Here is an 18,732-nt window from a genome sequence, read left to right as displayed (position 1 = left end):
CGAAAACTTTTCACCATTTTCAGAGGAAGATTTCACAACTACCCTCCAATTTAATTTGTTCCTTAGCAACCTGCAGATGTAATGATCCTTATCTTTGTGCGTATAGATCAAACTTTAATATCACTACCTGACAGCTTTTCTGTTTTGTAGAGCTTTTCATATTCTCCCTGAAAATATTTTACTTGCCTTTTCTAAGCATCAAAATTACTTCAGACTCGCGTAGAAACTGCCATTCCATGCTGTAGCAGATATTGTAGCCATTATTGTCTGAGCTCTGTTCCCCAAAATGTCTTCCCTACATAAAAAAAAATAGGATGGGTTTTATCGCTAACCTGCGTAAAACAAAACATTCTAAGGAAGCGAAAGAAAATCCCTGATGTTAGTTATTATTAGTCTTGAGATGTGTATGATAAAACGTGAATTGCAGGTACAATTAGTCCACCATCTAAAATGGAAGTTTGCTTTCCCTTCTTTTTAGAAGGGTGGGGAGTAATGACTCCATAAACTGATAGAACTCGAAGAGGAGAAGTGTCACAGTAGTAATAATATTTAGGGCCATTCTTCTGTGCTTCCCCAGGCTGAAGGTATCTATATACTCATCTTTGGCAGTACTGCTTGGTAGCTCAGGCTTCGTCGTTTCTTTACAGAAATTTCTGATTCTTCCTTCCCGAGGGAAAATTTGCTACTTTCTGTGCTCAGAGGTGAAGAAAAGTCTGGTAAAAAGAGGGAATAAGTTTGTCAAATTCATGTATTTGTGTACTGGGGACTTTTCTACATGTCAGCCTCATCTCTTGTGGAAAATGTGCATTATATCTGAAATTTATGTTCATTACTCCTGATAATTTCTAACTGAAGTAGCTTGAACAGGGTTTCTTTGAAAATACCCACTTGCCAAGGCTCTTACTTGCAATCTGTTAGAATTTAATAAACTTCAGGATAACATCAACCATTCACTTTAAATAACTTTGATCATTACTTAAACTACAGTTTGTAGAATGCTTTGTTGCACTGCTGTACCTGCAAAGGTGTTGGAGCAAGTAATCCTTCCCATCTACTCAGCCCTCCTAAGATGCATTTGGACTGCTAGGTCCAGCTCTGGGCTCTCCACACCAAGAAAGACGTGGACATGCTTCAATGAGTTAGTGAGGGTCCATGAAGATGATGAAGGGACTGGAGCATCTCAGGGTGAATCTGTCCATGTGTATGAATACCTTGCAGTGAGAAGTTAAGGTAATAGAGCCAAACTTCTCATTGATGCCCAGTGATAGATCAAGGCTACAGGGCGCAGATTGAAATATAGGAAGTTCTGTTTAGTTGTAAGAAAACACTTTTTTATTGCAAGGGTGATCATGCCAAACCAAGTTGTCCAGAGAGGTTGTGGAGTCTCTGTCCTTGAGACTCAAAATTTGTGATCATTACATGATCATCAGCAGCCTTCTCTGATTGACCCTGCTTTGAGCAGGGGAGTTAAATTTGATGGTGTCTCAGGCTTGCTGACAGAACCCACAGCTCCAATACTGTGATTTGGAGAAGGAAAACTTCACCTCTGTGGAAAATGGGAAAAAATATTTTTGTAAAATGTGTTAAAATTAGTCTCTAGATTTCTGTGCTAGAAGAAATCAATGCTGTATTCATATTTGTGCCGAGTTCTGGAGTAGTTAACATGTTGTAACTCCATAAAGAGAGAGGCATGTAATTATTTCGTAGAATCATAGAATAAAATCATAGAATCAAATCATAGAATCACTTATGTTAGAATACACCCTAAAGATCATTAAGTCCGGTCCTTAACCTGACCACTGCCAAGTCCACCACTAAACCATGTCCCTTTAAATGCCCCATCTGTGTGCATTTAAATACCTCCAGGGCTGACAGCTTAACCAGTTCTCTGAGCAGCCTGTCCCAATGCTGCATAGCCCTTTCAGTGAAGAAATCTTCCTGATTTCTCCAAAAAGTATGTTCTTCTGTTCCTTCTTTGATGAAGACTAAAGTTGGTTATGCCTCTGACAGAAATTTTCCATTAATTAGTATCAGAATGCCTGACCTTCATATTGCATGGGTAATTCAAATTTCAATGCAAAAATTCTACCACTGAAGAGATATCTATACATAATTTTGCAAACCTTGCCAGTTTTCAAGTGTGTGTGTGTGTGTTAGAGAATATGAATTTACATATTTATGTATCTATATAGTATATATTTATATATTTAGTGTGCATCATTTTTAGAGATGAAACTTGAAAACTGAAGTCTATTTTGGAAGGGGTGATAGTTTTCCCTTTCCTTGTCTCATGCTCTACCTCTGTTCTCTCCATGTGTGACGAATAATGGTTTCACCAGCTTTCAAGGAATCCTTTTCAAAGCAGTTACTGTAGAGTTGAAATGCATCAAGAAGTCTTTTGGTTTTTTTTTTAACTGTGCAGTTGTTTTAAGGAGTTCATTTACTCTTGAATCACCGTTTCGGGTCTAAGATTTCGCAGATCTGGGATATCAGTTGTCATTCCAGGTACTTTTATGGGGACATCATACTTGATCTAAACACTTATATGCCACTGATATGCTCTTTTAAAGAAAATTATTATTACTGAATTATTGTGTGTTTACTGGAAGGTTAAGAAAATAAAAACTGCTAATGGTTGTTCTGTGGTTAATATTTAAGTTAAAATTCACAGAAGAGTTTGTATAAAGAAAGCAAAAGTGAAGAATGCTAAGTTTCAATAGAGATATTGTTTGCTTGAAACAGTGCAGGACAGTACCACATTTGAATTTTCTTGTTAAGAAAACTTTTGTGAAAATGCACGTTTATGAATCTAAAGAATGCGTGGGTATATTCACACTAATAGTGGAGACAGCAGTAAATCAACAGTAAGTGGAGAATCTCTGTCAGTCAAAACTACATGTTAATGCCAGAATAAGGATACAAAGTCAAAGAAACTAAGTAATTTTGGCAAGATTCTGTGTTGTCCCATTTTGAATGCTCTGTGGGAGATTAACTGGGAAATACTATTAATGAAGAAGCATTTTGCAAAGATCTCTTTTACTGCTGTACCTAAGCCAGTGTAAGTATTAATGCAAGACAAGTGTCTACTCTGAAGCTCATTTTCCTTTTCTTATGGTAGGTTAAAGCAGCAACGGGTGAAGAGGTATCAGCAGAGGATCTTGGAGGGGCAGATCTTCACTGCAGGTTTAAAGAAATATTTTCCCAGTTAATTTCTTCCATATTTGAGACTTCAGCTTTTATTTTATTTTATTTTATTTTATTTTATTTTATTTTATTTTATTTTATTTTATTTTATTTTATTTTATTTTATTTTATTTTATTTTATTTTATTTTATTTTATTTTATTTTATTATTTTATTTTATTTTATTTTATTTTATTTTATTTTTTATTTTTAGATATTTTTTAGCTGTATTTAGATTTTGGAAATTAAGATTTTGGTGTGCTTATCTGTGCAGACAGATTGTTTTATTGTTAGACTAGCATATTACCTTGTTATACTCTAGTTAAGATGTTGTTTCCTTAATTGACTACTTTAAAATACATGTCTAGTATACTGCAGCATCGTGCATAATATGGAGGACATTACTATTTAATACTAGTTGTTAATAGAGTAATAGAAATTGAGAAAGAAAAAGAAATTTTGTATGTTGTATCTTTCTTACTGTCAGAACTTACTACAAGCAAAATCAAAATAGCTTGTGTTTTTCGTAAGAGAGTGCTTGTCAGCAAAACAAAAAATTCTACACGCTTTGAAGTTCTAAAACGAATAGTAGGCAAAATTAGATATTACTGCACAGTAAGTTAGGTATTGTTGTACAATAACTGCTTATTTTTCACTTCAATTTACTGAAGTGAATAAAGAGTTCTTTTGAAGGGCAGTTCATGCCATTTTTGTGAAAAACATGTTTTTCTTTGTAATTTCAAATGAATTTTTGTTTCATTTGAACAATGCTTATGGTAATTTATATTGTCATTTAGATTTTTTACTTCCCGGAGTTGCTATTTTATGTCATGTCTGATAACTTGGATATGCTATTTCAAAGAAAAGGTCAGGCATGGATTTTATTTTTAAAGTAATTTTATAACAAAGCACAGAGAGCTGTATGGTAGCATCTATGTTTTAAATATAAAAATAAATTTTTTAAGGTCTTGGATGTTTTAAAACTTCAAGTTTTCATTGCCAGGTTTATGGCTGTTTCCTAAGTATTCATATTGCTGTTGTTATTTACATACAGAAAATCAGGTGTAACAGATCACTATGCTTTGGATGACAATCATGCACTTCATCTAGCAAGGAAAGTTGTAAGAAGTTTAAATCTCCAGAAGAAAATAGACGTAAGTGTGTAGAATCTGAGAACACTGCATTGTTGAAATTAGACATGCTTTTCCTAGCCTGATTTATATAACACATTTTTTGTCTATGACTTCAGGCATTTTGAAAATTAAAGTTGCGCTTCTTGTCCTTAAAGATTTCTCTGCTGTGTCAGTTCTGCAGTTGCATTCCTGGTGTATTATTCCCAGTAAAATCACTGGGCTTAAGTGGGAGAGTGAAGCAACTAGAAAAGTGCTTCAGAGTCACAGAATTGCACTTTTAAATTAATCCAGTCTTGCAAGACACTCAATTGAATTTTAAACCCACGTGATCATTTCCATGGACTTAAAATTAGATACCTGCTAAAGCATCTTTTTGAGCAGCTATTTTCTGCCATTATTAAGGAGAAGTACAAAACTGAGGGGACAGACATGAACATGTCATTCTATTGTATTGATTTAGAAATTCGTTTTAGAAGATGGGATGGATAGCATATGGTGGGGAATTACCCTATTTTATCTTAGTGGAGATGTGAGAGGGTGAATAGACAGCTGAAGGAAGGCAAGATGTTTTATTTAGTTGTGTGACAAAAAGCTTCACCAGTTTTTCAGAATAATTCCTGCCTTGTGGGACACAGGGGAAAGTAAGAAAATGGGAGGACACACTTAATTTTTTTATAACATGGAAGAAGTGGAGTACATGTGGAGGTATATGCAGGAGTAGAAAAGGGTAACAGTAAGTGAGAAAGGTATTATCAACCTTCAGTTTAAGAAACTTGATCTTTATGCAAAATAAGGACAAGCCAATGCAGTCATTTCAATGTAGTTGATGAAGTCTGTGCTCAAAGAAGTTGGCAAATTAATTGTTGTTTGAACTTTCAAGTCATAATGTGGACTGATAGTTCCTTTGTTGTGTAAATTGCTTTATTAAATTGCTATAGGTGACTATAGAACCATCAGAAGAGCCTTTATTTCCGGCTGATGAAATATATGGAATAGTTGGTGACCAGCTAAAAAGAAATTTTGATGTCAAAGAGGTATGAATATTAATGCAAGATCCACATGCCCATGCATGCATGCACCCAGTTTTCTTGCAGGAAATCACTCTTTATATTATCATAGTTGATAACATCTGATTTGAGTGCTAATTTTTTTAGTATTTGTCTACCAGACGCATTGCAGTGGCAGTGACCTGTTGAAAATGTAATGCTTTCTGGTTATACTTTTAAGAAGGATGTGCAAGGATGTGAGATTGATAACATTCTGAAAAAGCTGACAGAAATAGTAACTTTGCATTGGCAGAGCATTCTGTAGGCTTGCTGAGTGGTACGATGGCTTTCTTTTTCTGTCAATCCTGTGAAAGATCAAATATTTAAAGACTTATGGAGTAAAAGGACACCAGACAACTGAGAGTTCTCCCAGCGACGTATGGAGTCTGTTGTACTCTGCTGCAGTTCTAGTGTCATTGTCTGCCTTGGAACCTTCATCTGAACCCACATCCTATCTTGTATTTTGTGCAGTTCCCACATTTTTTCACTACCAACCAAGTATGTATTCTATGAAGAGTCTTTAATACATACCTGTCTTAAAATATTTAAATTACTAGGGTATGCTTTGCATTAAGGGAAGAAGAGATGAACACTTGTACTGAGCCTCACATTACACTCTGTAAAGTATTGGAATAATTTGGACTTGTGTTCTTTTAAAGTTTAAATAAATGTCTTCTGGCAAATGTCTTCCTAGGAGTGGATCTGTATTTATAAAAAATGCCCCCTTTGCATCTCAGAGAAACCTCAGATCAGATCTTCATTATTTTTGTATGTCACAAATTCAAGCAAAGCTGAAAATAATCGTATCTCTAAGAAAGTGACTCATAGCTTCATATGTTTTTTTCTTTATAAAATGAGAGTCTGCTGATCAATGTTTAATATAACTAGAGGTAGCAGTTTTTCTTTGAAATTCCACTAATCAGGAAAACTTTGTTCCTGTGTAGTTTAACTGTTCGATTAGGATATTCTTAATCTTGAAATCCCATTTTTACAAACATGGAGATAAATCACACTTAAAAAAGTAAATGGGCTTTGCCTGCCATCCAGACTGTTTATATGGTGGGCTGCTTGATGTTCTAAAAATGGAAACGTTGTATTAAATTATATGTTGGTCTTTCTAAAGAAATTAAAATATATGAAGGATTAGGAATTTAACTTAATTTTTCTAATTTTTCTTAAGGTCATTGCTAGAATTGTGGACGGAAGTAGATTTGATGAATTCAAAGCCTTGTATGGGGACACACTAATAACAGGTATTTAGAAATATATTCTAATTGTGCTGTATATGTTCCCACTGGTTTTATAGTTGGATTCATTCTGTTTGGCTCACCCATTAATATTTTTAATAATGTTTATCTTCAGACAAATAGCAGTTTCTGTTACCGGGAGAAAGTGTTGCCTTTACATGCCATGGTAAAATATATATATGTAGAAATTTACAAATTAATCTTTCTGCCTTAGGATTTGCAAGAATTTTTGGTTACCCAGTAGGAATTATTGGAAACAATGGAGTTCTTTTCTCAGAGTCAGCAAAAAAGGTAAATAGATAATTTGCTTCTTTGCCATTGAGAAACAAAACTTCTGGTGGACAACTTGTTCTTGAAATTAGGAACTTTTTTAAATAATGAAAGGGAGCTGGCTCCACGTTTTTCATGTAAATGTGAAACGGGTAAATAAGCTATAAAAACAATTGACCATATCTTAGAAACAATGTTCTGTAGATTTTTCTGATGTGAAGAAATTAGGTCAATAGAAGAACAGCATTTGAATTTGTATTAATACAGCACAGTTGAAGTAGTATCCTGCAACTTACAGCTTTTGCAGGACAAGTCCATACTGATTACATCACATGCCCTATTGGTATTCCTAACCTCTAAACTGTGAAGTCCTACTTTAAATCACATGATTGTTTTTCTAGTAATTGGAAAATTTCAAACCTGAATTCCATTATTCAGTTCATTGTTTTACCAGAGCTTTAATATTCGTGCTTTGCTATGGGATCTCCTGGCTTAGAATAATGAGTGAAAACCTGTGCAGTCTCAAAAAATCTCTGAGCTAAAATACCTGTTTTGTGAATGAAGGGGGAGATCTCTGAGGGAATATTGTGAGAGTATGACAGTTAATAGTACTTGGGGGATTGATGATGCTAAAGACTATCTGGATATGGCAGAGTGTTTACTTACCTTGGTATATGTTGTTTGCTTTAGTTCTTTATTTTTTCAAGTAACAACTGTCAGTTGAATTTTTTAATAGTAGTTATATATGGTAGTTTTGTTCTAGCAGGCTACTTCAAACTAATGGTGAGGAATCGTTATTGAGAATCTATAGAAAAAAGGAAGGATTGATGAGAGATGGGGAGAAAGGAAGTAATTTTACTTGATTTATTGCTGTAATAAAATAATACATGAAATTGAGTTTCACATACTAAAAGAATACTTTCAGCTTGGAGAGCAGTAAATTACATTGTTTTCACCTAACATTTGTTTTAACACAGTTATTTCCAAGTAGAAAATAACTCTTGCAGTATTTCTAATACTTCTGGTATTTTTCTAATAATTTAATGCTACAACCTCTTTTCCTATCAATGAAAAAAGCGTAAGGAATCTTTGCTGACTTTTCCTGGCATGTCAGTACTGTAAAAGGAGATGGTCAAGTTTCAGTTGTTTCAATTCTAGAGAAACCTTTGTCCATGATGTTGCTTCTATAAGCATCATAATCTAACAATATTCCTTTTTTTTTCTTTTGCATTTTTGTAATGAGCTGTTTCACATTTCCCATAATCATCACTGTGCAATTCATGTTGTTCTCTGAAAAAGCAAGAAGGTTATGCTTTATTATTTTTCTCTCTTTTTTCTTTTTGTAACTCTTGGTGGATTCATATACTGAAGAGGTTAGATGTTTTTTTCAGCTGCTGTGCTACATAATCTTTTTTTGCTTTGTTTTGTTTACCAGCAGTGTATAAATAACCTGAGGAACTTTATAGATTTAGATTATTTCTGGTTGAAACAGAAGCTTGAAATCTAATATTTATACCTTTGCTGGGAAATTGGTCTTTTTCTAGAAAATGGGGAGAGGGAATCTGCCCTCAGGAAAAAGAGAGAATGTTCCAGCAATTGGCAGGGCAAAGAGCAAATAACGTTCGTGGGACTTTCCCGGTTTCAGAGAATACTTCTATTTTATACAGAAAATGGGGAGATATTTTTTTCTGACTGGCTGTCATAATTTCAGTGACACAAAACTCCTACAGAAGTCTTACAGAACTCGATGTCACACTGTGTAGCTGTCTGTACATACCGATTGAATCAAAGCAGTTGAGTTTTTCGGTGTCAGTAGTAATGTTTTCAAGGATATTATTTCTGCTTTACCCATGGAGTCACATGTCTTCGGAGTTTTCTTACCTCTGCTAGAGCGCATGTTTTGCATTTGACTTTGGATGAAGGAGAAGTAGTATAACACTTCATGATGCAAATACTCCCATGCATTTCAGTGGGAGGACTTACCACAGATTTCAGAGTGCTGGTAGTGATGGCTTCACTTGTCCAAATTTTAATGGCTTACTCATTTTATTTTTATTTTCCTCTCCACAGGGTACGCATTTTATCCAGTTGTGTTGCCAGAGAAATATTCCCATTGTGTTTTTACAGAACATTACAGGTGAATAAGATCATTATTTTAACATTTCACTAAGTTGTAGGCTTTGCCATTAACTCTGGAGGCTATGTTTTAGTGTGCTTTGCAATGCCTACATCTCCAGCCCGTTTGGAAATCAGGCTGTCAGCAGCTGGTCAGGGCCTTGTCTTACGGTTTGCTCTTTAGCGCATAGTATGACACATACCACAGTATAGTAATACAAAGCTGGTAAGCCTTTTCTTCGTGTTGTAATTCTTTAGGTTTCATGGTTGGTAGAGAATATGAGGCTGGAGGGATAGCAAAAGATGGTGCCAAGATGGTAACTGCTGTAGCTTGTGCCAATGTACCTAAAATAACCGTGATTATCGGTGGTTCTTATGGAGCTGGAAACTATGGGATGTGTGGAAGGGCATATAGGTAAGTTTTGCTTCAAATTATGACAGCAGATAGGAATAAGTTAAGAGAGCATAACCTTGAAGTACCATTCTGAAAAACTCTCTAAACTCTTGCAGAGCTTGTGCTATTTGGAAAGCAGCAGTTCTCAGTGAATATGTTCACAAGTAAACAACAACCTGATAAACTTGTAGAGATTCATAGGCTCATGATTCACCTTGAATTAGGTGACAGAAGAGACCTTCTAACAATGTGTTGATGTCCTTTTCTCCCATTTCAGTTACTGGAGGAAAAATTGTACAGTCCTTAACAGTCATTGGGCAGTATAGGCTGGTCCGTTATTCTGAATTCATAGGAAGAATACCAGCTTGTGCAAAAAATCCTTAATCCTTATTCACTTTTTATGTGTAAAGTTTCAGAATCCCTAAAGATTTTTTTTCTTTTGACCCTTTGGACATGACTCACGTAGTTTTCTAATTTCATTTTTCAAGGTTCCTGATACTAATGAAATTGTTTGGAATGTTTAAGAGAAAAATTCCTGGGGGTTCGGAGGTGAGCTGAAGAGGCTCAAGAAAGAGAAATAAATTTTTAAGGTGCTTGAATACAGGCAATTAACAGAATTTTTGCATTTTCAAACATAATGCTGCAAGCATTGAAGTATGTTGATGTGCATTTTTAAACAAAACAATATATTGTAATACAGACATGCATGAAAATTAATTCTTAGCTAAGTGAGAATTAATTCTTTACTAGAAAGTAAGGCAATGTCTTACCTTAATGTTTAATCTGTATTTTTTCAGTCCAAGATTTCTATATATGTGGCCAAATGCTCGCATATCAGTGATGGGAGGGGAACAAGCTGCAACTGTTCTAGCTACAATAGCTAAGGACCAAAAAGCAAGGGAGGGAAAACAGGTACATCTTTCTTTCATTTTCTGTAGAGGGAGTGTGACTCACTCTTTCACTAGGGTTGCTAACTTTGTGGACTAGGAAAGGGTGTTAGGAAGTGAGACACCAATGAAGTAATCATTGTCCCAATGCCACCTAGTGCATTGACAAACACGAAGCATTTATGAGGTGTTTACATCTTTGAAATGTGAAGATCATTCATGACATTCCTTGTCTTTGCTTAAAAAGTAGCATTTTTTTATTAAAAATCTCACCAAAGCCAACTCGTAACAGCGTTTTTTTAATACAGTAGCTTCAGTAATTTTTCAGATGCTAGTCCCCAATTATTCTTATACTCAGTTAAGTATATTTTTATTCTCATTTTTCCTCTTTTAAATGTATTTTAATTTTATTGTCAGATATGCTAAATTGGTAATTGTGTGCAAAAAGAGTGAAAAACTTCGGGGAGATCATTTAGGCAGTTTCTTCAGGTTGATGCTGCATGTAAAGCTCTGCTGTCATTGTAGAAGAAAAAGAGTATTTTATCTGTTTTTGTTTATTTGCCTGTTTTTTTAGTTGTCTGAGGCAGATGAAGCAGCTTTGAAGGAGCCAATCATTAGGAGGTTCGAGGAAGAAGGAAACCCTTATTATTCCAGTGCAAGGTAACATATAAATGACTATTCCAAAACGTAATTGTAATCACAGGGATTAAGATCTAAATCTCAGTATTGAAGAACAGCAGAAGAAAGCAATCAGAAACAAAGATTGTGTTTGATGTGCAGGAGTACAAAACAACAAGCTTTAAATCGATGTCTTGTGTGTCTTATCTCAGACTTTGTAGGAGCATGCACTCGCAGCAATTATTCTGCTGGTTCTGTAACTGATGATATGGTTGCATGGAGTTTATATGTTATGCATTTTATTCTGGATAAGTTTTTTATCATTCAACCCAGTGTAGTATCTGGTCACCTTTCTAAAGCCTGTTGAACAGTATAATGAGTGGCTGCATGTGTGTTAGGAAGAATTCATTTTAGTGGGATTCTGCAAGTGAAAGAGGCCAGTGGAAAAGGAGAAAGGAGCTTGAGGAAGACCTGAAGCCATTTGAAAATCTCAGGTCATGGTCACGGTAGGTGATTGTGTCGGATAATGGCAAGTTGTATAGGGCATTAGCTGATGGGTGCAGCAAACTCATGTTTGCTGAGAAGTCCTTTGCAGTATTTTGTGCTGATGGAATATTAGTAAATGCCCAGGAACTAGTTAGGTTAATGAAGCAAGGTGGCATTCTGGAGTGACACCTCTGGAAAGTAGCTTGGGGGCTTTCTTGGCCTCTGATTGTTATTCTGCATTGTTTTCATCCTGGCTGTGCTAACGATCCTGCACGTTTTTTTCCTTGTGGTATCCAAAAGCTGATTTTCCACAGGCTCTCAGCTGCTAGTGATGGCAGAGGGTAGCATATTTCAAAAACCCAGATGTCAGCTTGGTAAGCAGTGCAGCTGGCTGTGAACAATGTAGGAGACTCCTGGAGTGTATAGAGGACAATATGCTGGTCCAGGCATTAGACAAGCCAACCAGAGGTGAGATGTTGCTGGACCTGATACTCACCGATCTGGAGAAGCTCATTAAAGGGGTTAAGGCTGGAAACAGATTGGACTGTAGTGACCATGCCCTGGTTGAGTTCAGGATCTCAAGGAATGTGAGCCTGGCAAACAGCAAAATCAGGACCCTGAACTTTGGAAGAGTGAACTTCCGGATGTTTAAAGAGCTAGTGGATGAGATCCCCCAGGAAGCTGTCCTTAAGGAGAGAGGACAGAGGAGCTGGCAGCTCTTTTCATAGAGCACAGAAGCTCTCCATGCTGATATATAGGAACTTGAACACAGCAGGCTGCAACCATGCATGCCTAAGCAAGGATCTGCTCCTCAAACTGAGGAGTAAAAAGGCAATATACACCTAGTGGAAGGAGAGTCAGGTGACCTGAGAAGAGCTTCTTCTTCATGATCTGAAGGAAGATAGGAAATTAATGTTAACTTTTACTTTGTTTTCTGTCAGGATAGTGGAATATACTTAGCTGAAGTAATCATACCTGGGGAATCTGTATTAATTTTAATGTTTAATCAAATCAATACCTTTGTCAAATGGAAGCTTGTGCTATTTTGCCCTAACTGGTGCTCTGATGGAATAAATATTCTCAGTAGGATATGTAGCAGAGGGTTTGTGCTGCCATTTAGGCAGATTTCAGTAGTGCAGTTGTATAGCACATAGCTCATGGATTAAGGGAGGGTTTTGATCTCATCACTGCTTGTTCTCTGCTTCTGGTAGAGGTCTGTGTGGTAGTGTTGCAGAGAGTCACAGATACTCTCACCTTCTTGAGGTTTTATGCATGTGTATAACCCACTGCTATTAAGTTGCAGTTTATTTAGGGTGTTACATATAATTAATGAGAATATTTTTGTGAAATCATTTATTATTATTCATATGGACTTCCTAGTGGCACACTGATTTTGATTTTTTTAAAAATATTTTTAATTTATTTAAATTTCATGGGCTTTCCCCTGATTTGAGAAATGGTGTCAGATATTAAAAACCGCTGTGATATCTCTTTTATTACCCATTAAAGATTAAGCCTAGTACCTGTGTGACAAAACCTTGTGCTCTGAGGCAAGAAGGAAAAATGAAAACATGTGTCGTCATTTTTTATAACTGGCTTTTAAGAAGAAGAATTTTCCACTCATATAACATTAAAAAAATGAGTCAAGCTGTCTGTATTTAAAATTAATCCCTACCCCAGAGGAGAAGATGAATAGTTTGTTGGTTTTTTTACATTTGCATTTTTTGTGTGTTCGCTGGAAACACAGTCAGACTCCTTGTGCTCATGATTGAAAATAATTGGATTTATTTAACATTCAATATATTAAGTATATTAGCAGTACAAAAACCTGTCCTGTTCCACAAACCAACAAACAGTTGTCAGTATTTACAACAGTAAGTTACTAATCTGTAAGAAAGTAGTTCTGCATGTAAGATTAAGACTAGCACTAAAAAAATATTAAATTGATCTTAATAATGTCCAGTGATTTTTAGACATGAAACTCGAGTATTTAATACAAGCTTTGTGCTTTCTACTGAACAACTTTTAGCAGTTTATATTTCCAGAATATCTGGCTGTTTTTTGAAGTTTGGTTGCAAATTTAGAAGTCACCTCGGGAAATAGCCTAAATTTGCCCAGCCTAGGAAGTAAGAAGTGCTCTTAATGCTAAGTGGCCTGTCATTTGTTGAAAAAGCAGAGTAGTTACGTGCTTCTTACTGTGCCTGTAGCTTGGAAGGGAAATGTGACATGCACAGGTGTGAGCTGGCTGAGGACTAGCGTGGGTCTGGATTGCAGGTGGTGGGATTCATGTAATGCTGCACTCCAGATAATAAGCCCAGCTGAGGCATGGAGTCAAATGTCAGAGCTGAAATCCTGCTGAAGCTCATCTGCCTGTAAGCAGTGAAGGTGAAATGCCTCTTTTCACAGAGGAGTGCTCTTGACAAGAGCATGTGAGTGGCTCAGGTCAAAACAGTCTGTGCTGGTTTCTCTCACTCTCTAATTCATGTAGGTACAGTCTGCATTGTCTAGGAGCTCTTAATTGCTGTCTGCTGTTTTGTAGAGATAATTGGGTATTTTGGTGAATATTCTCATGTTTCCTGCCCTGATTTCTTGCTTTTTTGCCAATATTACCTAATTCCTATGCAACATCTCAGATCAATAGCTCAGAACGTTTCATTACTGTGGAGTAGGCTGCCCAATGAGATGAAGTAGGGTTGCAGTCCTTGCAGCAAGTAATGTACTTAAGGGAGGGATGTAGCCACCTTGCAGACCAGCCTTTTCTCAGCCAGCATCAGAAGCTACTTATTATTAGCAAGCATTTGCCGTAAGTCAAGGCGTGGTAACCTGTTCCCTTTGCTCTAAAGGATGTTTCCAGTCTGGTTCCAAGCATGGTAAGAAAACCAGTTGACTGTCAACTAAATGTCAGGGTGCTGTATTGAAACTGAATCTGGACAGCCTTGGTTTTGTAAGGTCCCTCCGCTGAAAAGACCTACAAGAAGACTCCAGTGAACAGCTTTGTGTTACTGAGAGAAAAAAACCAGCAGGTGGGCAAAAAGACTGTTGTCTGTATTGCTGCTCATGTGCAGCAGTTTGGAGGCTCCCTCATGCTGTCTTCTTGCTTAGTGTCTTCTGCTTAATGTCTTAATGTCTACTGAGATTGGTGTAACCCTTCCACTTGACTTTATTAGGTTTTGAATCAAGCTTTTAGAAGTAATAGGAGGAGGGAAGGAAGAATACTCCGATGATCTTAAAATACAAGCAAATACCCCTATTTAATCTGTTTATATAATTTTGCTTATAAATGATAAGTTGCTGTATGTACAGTCAATACTGTTCCCTGCTGTTGTATTTTCTAATCAGACTTTAACTGGATTAGAACCTTGTACAATGAGCAGTCTTAATTAATGGTGGTCATTAGGCAGCACCCTCTTTAATGAGTTATATTAATCTGCTCACAGGTTTCTAAAGAGATTTCAGTGATTTGCATCTTAACGAATTACTTGAGCATTTTACTTTTGGCGACCTAATTTCTTTTACTCACACTGTCTCAGTTAGAGATATTTTATGAGTGCAGCTGTGACTCATGTTCCAGTAATGGAGCTTTAATAGATAGTTTAATTATTAATGTTACATGGCAGTAGAGAATGTAGTTTTCTTTAAACAAAAAGAAGCAGAAGCCAGGGGTGACCATACGAAAGCAGCTTGACTGCCATGCAACAAAAAAATCTTTATGGTTGTCAATTAAAATTTAAAGCTACAGTTGGGAAAGGGGTTATTCACAGGAACCAGACAGCAAGAGCTTAGACCGTGCACATTATCCCGAATATGATATAGACAACTCTTGTCTGTCATCTACATCAGAATGTGCTGTTAGTACCACTTTCATACAGATAGAAGTGTGGCTATTCCAAAGCATGGTTTACTAGCCCACTAGAGAGGAGGTACTGACTGAGACTCCTAAAATGAGAAGAAATTAGATAGAGCTACAGTTTTCGTATATTTGTAATTTGGGTTAATAGCAATTTTTTTTGCTTTAAAAGAAGGTGGGTTTTTGGTTTTTTTGTGGGTTTTTTTTTTACATTTGAAGAAATTCTTTACTGTGAGGGTGGTGAGACACTAGAACAGGTTTGTCCCAAGAAGCTGTGGATGCCCCATCCCATGCAGTGTTCAAGGACAGGTTGGATGGGGGCTCTGAGCAAGCTGATCTAGTGGGAATTGTCCCTGCCCACGGTGGGGAGATTAGAACTGCATGGTCTTTGAGGTCCCTTCCAACCCAAACCATTCTGTGATTCTACGATTTTTCCAGACTTCTTTGTCTGCTGCTTGGAAACCAGCAGCCAGGTCAGTGAGTGCCACAGCTACTGCGGTGCACTTCTTTAGTCAAAATTTTGTTTTCAATCCCAGGAGAGAAGCAGCACAGTTTTGCTGAATTACACATCAAAGTCTTCCCTTCTCCAAACCCCTTTCTTTTTCTGTACTTCAGTTTTGCTTTTGTGCCCCGTTTAGTTTAACTGTCTCCTCTACTTGAGAAGCTGCGCCATGATAAGATTTATTTATAGTAGAGCATTCTTTCTGAGCTGCGTATCCTTCTTCTCTCTCTGCTAGCTGGAGAACATGTTCATAAGCTGAGTCTGAACACTTGTGCCTGACTTTGTTAGAGGGTCTTTTATTGGAATTCCATTTTGTGCATCATATGGTCCACATCATATGTGTTACAACACATCCTTGTTGTAAATTAAAAAGCATACATTATCAATCTCTTAATATTTTATCTGACTTGATGGAAATTGCTTTCACAGCAAGTGGTGAAGTAAAGCAAAGATGGGAGACAGTAGTGTCTGCTGCTGCCTTGAGCTTATTTGCATGTGTTTATGTGCAGTTTACAGTCCTCTTTCTTTTAGGAGTGAAGTTGGCACATTTAGCATTGAAAGAAGAGTAAAAAAATACATTGTTTCTTGTCTAATAGATTTTTTTCAATTAATCTCCAAACAACAGGAAATTTGCAGATGGAACTTCAGTTAGAAAGGAAGGGCTGTGCCTTGTCTTGGTAGAGTCAGTTTTGGCTCCCTATTCATGACTGTTTCTCATATTTTCAAATTTTTCACAGACAAAGAATTAAGCATTAGCCAACACTGAAGTAAGTTCAAAAATAATGTAAAGTAAGTCTCTCTTACAGAAAGATAGGATGGAGGAGGAGCATCCCTTTCTTAACCAAAGATACTGTGCTTGTGTTTGGCAGGATGGAACTGTTCTTGAGAACTGAAACCACAAAGATTTTGATTTTTGGCTAATATCAGAGACTATTTACAAATGTTGGTGATTTTGGAGAGTTGGGAATTTGTTAATTGCTCATTTATAATTTAATTGCCTTCAGGCGTGGGTTAAGGAAGGTAATATCTTTCTGTTTTTCAGAAACTGACTTCAGTATATTTAAAAAATAAATATAAGTAATTATATTGGGTGTGGCTGAGATGGAGTTCATTTCCCTATGACAGCCCTCACAGTGCTGTGCTTTGCATTGGTAGCTAGAAGGGTGTTGATAACACACCAGTGCTTTGGATACTGCTGAGCAGTGCTGGCACAGCATCAACACTGTCTCTCAACGCTCCCCCACTGCATCAAGGGGTGGGCAAGATCCTGGGAGAGGACACAAGTAGGCCAGCTGACCCAAATTATCCACAGGGATATTCCATACCATATGACAACAACTCTGATATAAAAGCTAAGGGAAGGAGGAGGAAAGGGGGGCATTTGTTATTAACAGTGTTTGCTGCCTTGAGCAAACACCACGCCTGCTGAAGCCCTGCTTTCCCAGGAAGAGGCTGGATGTCACTGACAGGAAGAAGAGAATAAAATTACTGGGTTTTTTCTCTTTGTTTGTGCACATGCAAATTTTCAGTTTTGCTTTAGTAAATGTCCTTATCTCAACCTACAAGTCATTTTCTGTCTTATTTTCTCCCCACCGTCCAGGTGGGAAAGGGAGTGATGGAGCAACCTGGGGGCACCTGGCATCCAGCCAAGGTCACCCACAATAGAAATTCTGGAAATACCTGAAGTTTGCTCTGACTTTTTTAATGAGGAAAGAATACACGCTTGTATCATCCTTGTCTGAGTTTTGAATTAACGTGAATGGTGTAAATAATGATGTGACATAATCCTTAAAATGCAAGCATTCTTAATAGAAGAAGGTAGGTCACAGGCAGAAGGTCATTTTCCACATGAATATTAACAAGCAAAGAGGGTTTTTTTCTTGAAGGTGATGACTACGAATAAGTATTAAGAATCTCATTTGAAATATGTAAACCTGACATTCTTAATTTATCTAAAATTTATACTTTGTTCTAGAAAACAAATTCCATGGAATAATACACACCTCCTATTGCGCTGATGGTCAAGGTGAATTGACTCCATGGCTTTAAGTATAATTTAGCTCTTTACTCCTCTTTTTTTAGTATAACCATTTCCAGTTCCATGGGCTTGAAGATCTACCAGCTGCATATGATAATCTCCTTCAATTATTATTGATTTGTTATGTTCTTGTGGTTTTTTTCTAGATTATGGGATGATGGAATTATTGATCCTGCTGACACAAGACTGGTTTTGGGACTCAGTCTCAGCGCAGCATTAAACGCACCTACAAAGAAGACAGAATTTGGAGTTTTCAGGATGTGATCTTAAACATACAACTGTCAGAATTACCTCTGTGTATTTTGTTTGGGGATGGACAGCAAACTTACTGCAATGTCGCAGTGATGAAAAAATAAAGATTTGTATAATGCAATTTTTACTGCAAATTTTGTAATTATTTTCGCTGGTTGTCACACAGTGCTTCAGTGTTTTCATAGTGATTTGGGGTAAGTCACAGTGCTTGGGTAACTGCATTGCACGAATAAACTACAGGTTCTAGCATTATAGTTCATGTATGACAAGAAACCATTGGTACTATCTCATATAAATAAATCTGCAAAATATGCTACATATTTGGTGTTTATCAGCTCCTTTATTTCTTTTAATTCTTTTTTGTATGTCTCCTATAAATGCAAAATGTTTTTGCACTCCAACCAAAAAAAAATCCACATTTTCTAGTAAACAGTTTTTGCAAAGAGAAGTGCTGTAAGGGCAGTTAGGAAGTTCAACACAGTATGAAAGTACAGATTTCACACACTTGTCGGCATCCTGTCCTTTCTCTGGCTTTCATCCAAAAAAACATGTTCTGTGTGGTTCCCTCAAGTCAAAGCAACAAGAGAACCTGATGGATGCGTAGTGTTTCCTGGAAGAGCTGGGGAGCATATGCTGGTGTCTGTGGAAGCAGGAGGTTGCTGTATGCACTTCTGAGGATGGGGGTTGGCTGAAAAGGTGTTGAAACATCTCGCTG

The 18,732-nt window shown here is 36.8% G+C and overlaps 1 protein-coding gene across 1 annotated transcript in view; it reads left to right on the top strand.

Moving 5' to 3' along the window:
* MCCC2 (methylcrotonyl-CoA carboxylase subunit 2) overlaps window positions 1–18,337 on the top strand; it is a 38,146-nt gene extending 19,809 nt beyond the window's left edge. Inside the window, exons 8-17 of the mRNA XM_064640973.1 lie at window positions 3,119–3,183; window positions 4,237–4,336; window positions 5,254–5,349; window positions 6,542–6,614; window positions 6,823–6,899; window positions 8,949–9,015; window positions 9,252–9,408; window positions 10,185–10,299; window positions 10,849–10,934; window positions 17,912–18,337. Coding sequence (XP_064497043.1) covers window positions 3,119–3,183; window positions 4,237–4,336; window positions 5,254–5,349; window positions 6,542–6,614; window positions 6,823–6,899; window positions 8,949–9,015; window positions 9,252–9,408; window positions 10,185–10,299; window positions 10,849–10,934; window positions 17,912–18,029 — 954 coding nt within the window. The 3' untranslated portion in view covers window positions 18,030–18,337. The remainder of the gene's footprint in view (window positions 1–3,118; window positions 3,184–4,236; window positions 4,337–5,253; window positions 5,350–6,541; window positions 6,615–6,822; window positions 6,900–8,948; window positions 9,016–9,251; window positions 9,409–10,184; window positions 10,300–10,848; window positions 10,935–17,911) is intronic.
* The last annotated feature ends 395 nt before the right edge of the window (window positions 18,338–18,732 follow it).

Source organism: Pseudopipra pipra, chromosome Z, assembly GCF_036250125.1.
Source record: "Pseudopipra pipra isolate bDixPip1 chromosome Z, bDixPip1.hap1, whole genome shotgun sequence".
Lineage (NCBI taxonomy): Eukaryota > Metazoa > Chordata > Aves > Passeriformes > Pipridae > Pseudopipra > Pseudopipra pipra.
The sequence above is the reverse complement of the archived record's forward strand: the minus strand, read 5'-3'. Positions and strand labels throughout refer to the sequence as shown.